This window comes from Oncorhynchus tshawytscha, unplaced genomic scaffold (genome assembly GCF_018296145.1).
Source record: "Oncorhynchus tshawytscha isolate Ot180627B unplaced genomic scaffold, Otsh_v2.0 Un_contig_9602_pilon_pilon, whole genome shotgun sequence".
Lineage (NCBI taxonomy): Eukaryota > Metazoa > Chordata > Actinopteri > Salmoniformes > Salmonidae > Oncorhynchus > Oncorhynchus tshawytscha.
This window is the reverse complement of record NW_024607972.1, coordinates 1,752-10,805: the sequence shown is the minus strand read 5'-3', so window position 1 is coordinate 10,805 and position 9,054 is coordinate 1,752. Positions and strand designations below refer to the sequence as shown.

General features: G+C 41.0%; 1 protein-coding gene across 1 annotated transcript; it reads right to left on the bottom strand.

The window, feature by feature from the left end:
- Positions 1-202: 202 nt before the first annotated feature.
- LOC112263187 (ecto-ADP-ribosyltransferase 5-like) lies at positions 203-7,225 on the bottom strand. Its single transcript, XM_042312775.1, has 2 exons — positions 6,946-7,225; positions 203-1,291 (listed from the first exon to the last, which is right to left on the bottom strand). The coding sequence occupies exons 1-2, from the start codon at positions 7,223-7,225 to the stop codon at positions 459-461; spliced, it is 1,113 nt and encodes a 370-aa protein (XP_042168709.1). The 3' UTR covers positions 203-458.
- Positions 7,226-9,054: the final 1,829 nt, after the last annotated feature.

The window sequence follows — 9,054 nt, the reverse complement described above, 5'->3', positions numbered from 1 at the left end:
GCCGTTAATAAGTGTAATTTATTTCTACAACTATTTATTTATCTTTGTCGAAATCTTTGAATCTTTGTTTAAATCTAAATATCTTTGTAGACACTTCTAATTATAAAACTGAGAACAGATTTTCTTCAAGTGAGCTGAAATTGATATCTTTATAACAGATGTACAGGAAGTGGATAAATAGGACAGGAAATGTCATATTGCTGAATGCTTTTCTTTATTGGTTTTAACAAAAACTGCAATGCACACACGCCAATTCACTGGCAGAAGAAATCTTAACAATCTAAGCAAACAATGTGGCCAACATTTATGTTTAGGACAGATCTGACAATCATATTTCCTGCATTTGTGGGAGTGAGCAACAATGGATGGTGAAACCAAGGGTTACAATATAATCTACAATACAACACAAAATGTCATAATTTGACAGCATGCAGAAAAGCTGTGTTGCTGGTTTAATTTTATTCTCCTTGGAGTTGTTTAAACAAACTGCAATTCAGGTCACTTTTTTCTTTCTTAGTACTCTCCAGTTTGTAAACAACATCACACCAGAGGTCTTTCTTGTCTGTTCTCTTCAGCACCTCTGTAATTTTGAACACCTCGTAGGGAGGAATCAGCACCTCCTTCTCATGAGCCATCTGAGATGCGTACTCCCCCAGTGGGGCACCAAGGTAGGTGGCGATCTCAAAACAGGAGCGATTTCCAAAGTGTTTAGTGATTTTCTGGTCTAAAGAGCTCGATGTGAACTGTCCGAATCGCATTTCATCATATTGGACACCCTCGAAAGAGTCTTTAGATCCACGGAAGGTTTGGAAAGTCTTGTTCTTGTTGTTCTTGTTCTTGTTCAGCATTCGTAAGGCATTGGCCAGAAGGAAGTGCAGGGAGTGGTACTGGAACACAGTTTTGTAGCTCTCCTTTTGGGTACGAGTGGCAGCGTTGAATGACTTGTAAACGTTGGATGTTGCATTCACATACACCTGGATTGCCAGGGAATAGTTTTTAGACAGTTTTCCTTTTTTTGTGTAATGGTCCTCAGCAGCAGTCCAAGCCTGGTTGAAATCTTTGTTCTCTCCTCTCTCTTTTGGCAGGTAATAGTCATGCACCTTCCTGAGCATCTTCTCCTCACAGCCCTTGTAGGAGTCATCAACAGAGTCTGGAGCCATGTCTAAGGGGAAGTTGGATTTTGGATCATGCAGAGGGAGACTGACCTTTAGTGAATGGAAGACAAATAGAGAAACAGGTGTGAAACAAGAAAATGCAGATATTATTATTATGATGAGAGACAGCTGTAAGTCTGTTAGTTATTTATTTAGAGTTTAAGATGTTGGGGTGGGTGGGAGGTTCTGAGTTGATTGAACAGATTGAGACTAATTGGAGGTGGCCTTACTGTTTGGGAACATAGCTGCTGACTGTATAAAGTTTATGCTGGAGTCCAGCCACTATATAGATACTGTAGCATCTAATCCAGCAGACATATCTGTAGAGGGATGTGTGTTCACACAGATCAATAGAGGTCACATTTTAATACATATACACACACACCCACACAGGCAGGAAACACCACATGGCTTCTGAGAATGGTTTGTTCACACTTCTTTCATACTGATCTATTTGTGGACATGACCAACACCAGCAACACCACTGCTGATACTGAGAAAAGGTTTCCCATAGTAACAGTACAGAAAGACCCTTAAACCTCATCATCATCCTTCTCCTCTAATCAGGGACTGATTCAGGTCTAGAATACTAATAGCCAATATACCACTTTAATCAATCAATCATTTAGAATAATGGAAAGCAGCACTAAAGTGAAGATTGAGGCCCCCAGTCCAGGGTTTCCCAACCCTCTCCTCAGGGACCATCAGACATTTCAAATTTTTTTCACAGTTTTAGCACTTAACTGGCACACCTGATTCAGTCTACTAACCATCAAACTCTGTAGTGCATCAAATTAATGCAGGTGTGCCTGTCTGGGGAACCCAGCGGAGAGGGTTGGAAAGTACTGCACCTACAGTGTAGTAGAAAACCCTGGTCCTGGAGTGCTGCAGAAAGAGGTTTGTCTAGTTAGAGCTTAGTCTGCCAATCATTCCTTTAGCTTGTGGAGTTAAATACTGCCCTCTTCTGGCTGTTGTGCAGAATGAGCTGTGTCAAGCAACTAAAGGCCTCTGGGTAAATTAGTGTGTGTTTGGTTTTCAGTAATCCTAATCTGACACACCTGATTCGTTCTACTAACCATCAAACCCTTTACTAATTGATGCAGGTGTGCCTGTCTGGTGAACCCAGAGAAGAGGGTTGGGAAGTACTGCACCTTGTAGGCAACCATGGTCCTGGAGGGGCGCAGGCACTTCATGTTTTTAATTTAACCAACCTGGAAGAACAGTTGTGTTGAATTTAGGCAATCACAGAACTGATCCCCACCGTTTGAGACTGGATTTGAATAACCCTAGTCTGAGCTTTCTCTGTCAATCAGGCCTTTAGCTGGTTAAGTGAAATGCTTCCCTCTTCTGGTAACTGTGAACAATGCTCCATGTCTCTGAGGCCTACCTAAAGTGAAGGATCTGTCAACCATCTATTTAAAACATTTGTTCCCCCAGAATCCAACTTCTAAATAAGTGTGTGGCCCATTTACAGGTGTGAGACAGTCATATGAATATGAAAACCCCTTTATCAGATCAATTAATAAAAGGTCAATGACTAAAATATGTCCTTGATTGTTGTACTATTTGATGTTTATTGTCAACCTGCCTCTTAGGCAAACCACTTAGACCATGTCTGACATCTGTCTTGACTACTACTGACTATAAATACTGTGTTCTGGTCATACTACACACTATTTAGAATGGAGCCTGGTGAGCCGGCCGGATCTCATAGACAAACCACCTGGACCGTGTCTGACATCTGTCTTGACTACTACTGAATATAACTACTGTGTTCTGATCATACTACATACTATTTAGAATGGAGCCTGGTGAGCCGGCCAGATCTCATAGACAAACCACCTGGACCGTGTCTGACATCTGTCTTGACTACTACTGAATATAACTACTGTGTTCTGATCATACTACATACTATTTAGAATGGAGCCTGGTGAGCCGGCTGGATCTCTTACATTAATATTACGCTACATGGTTATCTGTCTGGTTATTACAACGCTATTTACAATGTAGTCTAGATAAAATTTGTGCAATAAGCAACAAATAGTATGGGTGAGCCTAGTACAGTATGCTAATGAGAATGTGTCTTCTACAGTCTATCCACTTATCTTATTTTCAGCTAATTATAATCTGGGTCTGAAGTGACAATTATCTTCCTCAATAGCATGTAGTGAATTACACTAGATTAAGAATCTTAATTGCTATATTGTAATTATTTTGCCACTATGGCCTATTTATTGCCTTCCCTCCCTTATCCTGCCTCATTTGCAAACACTGTATATAGACTTTTTCTATTGTATTATTGACTGTATGTTTGTTTATTCCATGTATATCTCTGTGTTGTTGTTTGTGTCGTACTGCTTTGCTTTATCTTGGCCAGGTTGCAGTTGAAAATGAGAACTTGTTCTCCACTAGCCTACCTGGTTAAATAAAGGTGTTCTCAACTAGCCTACCTGGTTAAATAAAGGTGTTCTCAACTAGCCTACCTGGTTAAATAAAGGTGTTCTCAACTAGCCTACCTGGTTAAATAAAGGTGTTCTCCACTAGCCTACCTGGTTAAATAAAGGTGTTCTCAACTAGCCTACCTGGTTAAATAAAGGTGTTCTCCACTAGCCTACCTGGTTAAATAAAGGTGTTCTCCACTAGCCTACCTGGTTAAATAAAGGTGTTCTCCACTAGCCTACCTGGTTAAATAAAGGTGTTCTCAACTAGCCTACCTGGTTAAATAAAGGTGTTCTCAACTAGCCTACCTGGTTAAATAAAGGTGTTCTCAACTAGCCTACCTGGTTAAATAAAGGTGTTCTCAACTAGCCTACCTGGTTAAATAAAGGTGTTCTCCACTAGCCTACCTGGTTAAATAAAGGTGTTCTCCACTAGCCTACCTGGTTAAATAAAGGTGTTCTCCACTAGCCTACCTGGTTAAATAAAGGTGTTCTCCACTAGCCTACCTGGTTAAATAAAGGTGTTCTCCACTAGCCTACCTGGTTAAATAAAGGTGTTCTCCACTAGCCTACCTGGTTAAATAAAGGTGTTCTCCACTAGCCTACCTGGTTAAATAAAGGTGTTCTCCACTAGCCTACCTGGTTAAATAAAGGTGTTCTCCACTAGCCTACCTGGTTAAATAAAGGTGTTCTCCACTAGCCTACCTGGTTAAATAAAGGTGTTCTCAACTAGCCTACCTGGTTAAATAAAGGTGTTCTCCACTAGCCTACCTGGTTAAATAAAGGTGTTCTCCACTAGCCTACCTGGTTAAATAAAGGTGTTCTCAACTAGCCTACCTGGTTAAATAAAGGTGTTCTCCACTAGCCTACCTGGTTAAATAAAGGTTTCTCAACTAGCCTACCTGGTTAAATAAAGGTGTTCTCAACTAGCCTACCTGGTTAAATAAAGGTGTTCTCCACTAGCCTACCTGGTTAAATAAAGGTGTTCTCCACTAGCCTACCTGGTTAAATAAAGGTGTTCTCCACTAGCCTACCTGGTTAAATAAAGGTGTTCTCCACTAGCCTACCTGGTTAAATAAAGGTGTTCTCCACTAGCCTACCTGGTTAAATAAAGGTGTTCTCCACTAGCCTACCTGGCTAAATAAAGGTGTTCTCCACTAGCCTACCTGGTTAAATAAAGGTGTTCTCCACTAGCCTACCTGGTTAAATAAAGGTGTTCTCCACTAGCCTACCTGGTTAAATAAAGGTGTTCTCCACTAGCCTACCTGGTTAAATAAAGGTGTTCTCCACTAGCCTACCTGGTTAAATAAAGGTGTTCTCCACTAGCCTACCTGGTTAAATAAAGGTGTTCTCCACTAGCCTACCTGGTTAAATAAAGGTGTTCTCCACTAGCCTACCTGGTTAAATAAAGGAGAAATACATAAATAAAAACATTAGAAGGCTGAAATGAATGACTCAATAGTAGACATTTCACATAGTATAAAACATTGTATTTTCTCATATCCATCAGCCTACTAGTTAGTATGGGGAGTCGGACATGGCCAGTGTGTTTAGTCTCATGGTAGAATCACATACCAGACTATAGTGTTATCAACGTGTGTCGGTTATGCTTGACTGAGTCTCTCAAACCAGTTTTGTCAGATGAACAATGTACTTAATGAAACCGACAGAATTTCCCTCCCATGAAAAGGCTGCATGGTATTTAGGATTGATACTGTAGCTGTATCATTCATCTATGTTTTGTGTCCTCCTCCCACTCCTCCCACTCTCTCTGCTGGTTGTGATTGGTTGATTGAGCAGTACGGAGCTCAGGGGCTGATCTAGGATCCCTTGTCCATATAACCGTATTCATTATGATCTATAAGGCCAAACTGATCCTAGATCAGCACTCCTACCCTGAGAGGCTTACAGCCAGTGACCTCACAGACAGGAAACGACTAACCCTTCTCAGTGCTCTCTCACCCAACCCTCTCTCTCAGACTCAGAGCCCTCCAAGTTGTATTTTCTCCTCACTCTTGTTATTCTTACATCCCGTTACGAACTGACCTTAGGTTCAATTGAGTCAGTTTGTCTGATATAATTCATTACAGATTAGACATGATGGGACACGTGCAATCCTGTCAAGACTTGCATAGTGTGAAAGGTAATAAAACTGAGGGATTTTGTAAACCATGTAATGTGAAGCAAGCTTTAAAGCCAGTACTGACGTGTCATTTCTTTGTACAGCCATTAGGCATGACAGTCAGGAATATGAGGTGATTTTAAGGATTTGCAATCATTGCAGTTAAATCAAGCCTTAACAGGGCTTGCAGTGAAGGAGGAATACATTGCAGATGTTGCATTGCATCAATCAAGCGTTGTGTGCCAGGTCATCGACATCACTGTAGGGCATCAGATTTCTAAATGATGTGGTTAGTTGATTTGGTAAAAGCCTATCTAGGCGTGAGATTAGGCATGCGTCTGCAATGTAGCTGACCTGGAACAAGGCCAGGATCTCTACACTATGAAGCTGGGGCAGCTGTTGTGTCAGATCAGGCTACTTCTCATTGGTAGAGGTGGTAATGATCAGTAACATACAATAGTTATCAACATAATAATGTAGCCTGTATCTGATGCTCTGATGATGTTTGATTCTCCTCCACTGAAAATATATTTGCAATTCAGATCAGTGTCTGTTCCCTTGCTCTTTAGTTTATAGACGACTTCACACAACAGGTTATTCACTGGTGACTTTCACTGGATTTTGGTGACTTCAAAAATCTCATATGGCAGAATTAAAACCTCTCTCTTCAGGAAAGGCTGAGTAAGAAGTTAGCTCAGCGCCAAAGCAAGTGTGGATCTCAAAGCAAGACACATTCCCAAAATTGGCTAAGTCGGATCTTAAAGAGCTTGTGGCGAAGGTGCCGAAACGGATCTCGTGGTTAAAAACACTCTGATCAACGTTCTTGTGGGTTCTGTGAAAGGTTTCCTTACATGTCTCTTGTCTTTCTCTAAGAATCTGAATGGCATCAGTCAGGTAGAAATGCAGTGCATGGTACTTGAATGATGTTGTCATATATGCAGAATGGCCCTCTTGAACTGCTTTGTTGTATTCCAAATAGATCGATTGGAATTTGTTCCTGGTTTCTTTTTTTGTATACAAATAGATAGCAATAGAATGCTCTGTATTCAAACTGTCTCCATGTGGTATAGCGTGTGGTTTTGCTATGTTCCAGGATGTATTGAATTGAGGATTAGTGTTTAACTCATCGAAGAGGTACATGTTTTCAACCGCCCATAACATTAAATCTCTGAACCCATCATATTTGTCATCAACAGAAGAACGGACCATATCTAGAGGTAGAATCTCTTGCATCCCTCCATCTTGAATCCCTCCATCTTGAATCCCTCCATCTTGAATCCCTCCATCTTGAATCCCTCCATCTTGAATCCCTCCATCTTGAATCCCTCCATCTTGAATCCCTCCATCTTGCATCCCTCCATCTTGAATCCCTCCATATTGAATCCCTCCATCTTGAATCGCTCCATCTTGAATCCCTCCATCTTGAATCCCTCCATCTTGAATCGCTCCATCTTGAATCCCTCCATATTGAATCCCTCCATCTTGAATCCCTCCATTCTGAGTTTCTCCATCCTGTAACAGTTATTTTTTTAGAAAGGTTTCCATGTATAAGACTTATGGCAGCCCGTAGTACAGAACACTGATCTACTGTAGGAGAAAACAATTCAAACAACAATTTTGTAAAATTTTGTATTTAATTCAAATGTAAAATATTTCACATTTGAATGGGGAATGCCTAAGTTCAAAGCAAAGATTACCATCAAAACTAGTAGAAAAATAACAGAAAAGGTGATTGCCTTCTTTTTATCGATGTTATTCATTTCCATCTAATGATTTGAAAGAAGGAAGTAGAAGGTTACAGTTAGTTTCAATAAGAAACCAGTGCTGTGTTCGAATACCCATACTTACATACTGTATACTACATACTTAATGAGTACATACTACATACTATAGTTTCATTTTAGTATTCTGTAAACGAACAGTATCTTTTCAGTTGAGTGTACTAATGCTTCGCTTGTCTATTAGAAGTTGATGCTGTTTCTAGGCAACTTCTTGCTAACTTGTTAGCATAGCTAACAAATGACTAGCTAGACATCTTACAACTTCATTAACAATGTCCATTGAGAACACACAATGACTATACCACGTAGCTAAGCTAAGCATGACGTGAATAATAAAATCAATAAACGTTGGGTAGTTAGTTAGATAGCATATAGTTAATATACTGTCAAGTTTGACGTATTAGTAGCCAACTAACGTTCGGTAGCCAGCTAACATACCAGTACATTCAAGCAACTGCTGTAATGATATGCTATTTGATTAGTAAGGATAGCGTACCTAACAAATTGTAGGTAGTTGGATGGGCTGCGTACAGTTGCAGTGATCTGTAAGCTGCTCAGATAGCTGATGCTTAAAGTTAGTGAGGGAGATATAAGTCTCCAACTTCAGTGATTTTTGCAATTCACTCCAATCATTGGCAGCAGAGAACTGTGAGGAAACGTGGCCAAGGGAGGTGTTGGCTTTGGGGATGACCAGTGAGATATACCTGCGTGCTATGGGTGCTATGGGTGAGTGTTGCTATGGTGACCAGTGAGCTGAGATAAGACGGAGCTTTAACTATAAAAGACTGATGATCTGAAGCCAGTGGGTCTGGCGATGAATATGTAGCGAGGGCCAGCCGACTAGAGCATACAGGTCGCAGTGGTGGGTGGTATTTGGTGCTTTGGTGACAAAACGGATGGCACTGTGATAGACTGCATCCAGTTTGCTGAGTAGACTGTTGGAGGCTGTTTAGTAAATGACATCGCCGAAGTCGAGGATCGGTAGGATAGTCAGTTTTGCGAGGGTATGTTTGGCAGCATGAGTGAAGGATGCTTTGTTAGGAAGCCTATTCTAGATTTAAATTTGGATTGGAGATGCTTAATGTGAGTCTGGAAAGAGAGTTTACAGTCTAGCCAGACACCTCGGTATTTTTAGTTGTCCACATATTCTAAGTCAGAACTATCCAGAGTAGTGATGCTAGTCGGGCTGGCGTGTGTTGGCAGCGATCGGTTGAAGATCATCGGTTGAAGATCATCGGTTGAAGAGCATGTATTTAGTTTTACTAGCATTTAAGAGCAGTTGGAGGCCAAGAAAGGAGTGTTGTATGGCATTGAAGCTCGTTTGGAGGTTTGTTAACACAGTGTCCAAAGAAGGGTCTGATGTATACAGAATGGTGTCGTCTGAGTAGAGGTGATGAATGAATCAACCGCAGCAAGAGAGACATCATTGATTTATACAGAGAAAAGAGTCCGCCCGAGAATTGAACCCTGTCGTACCCCCATAGAGACTGCCAGAGGTCCGGACAACAGGCTCTGACACACTGAACTCTATCTGAGATGTAGTTGGTGAACCAGCCGAG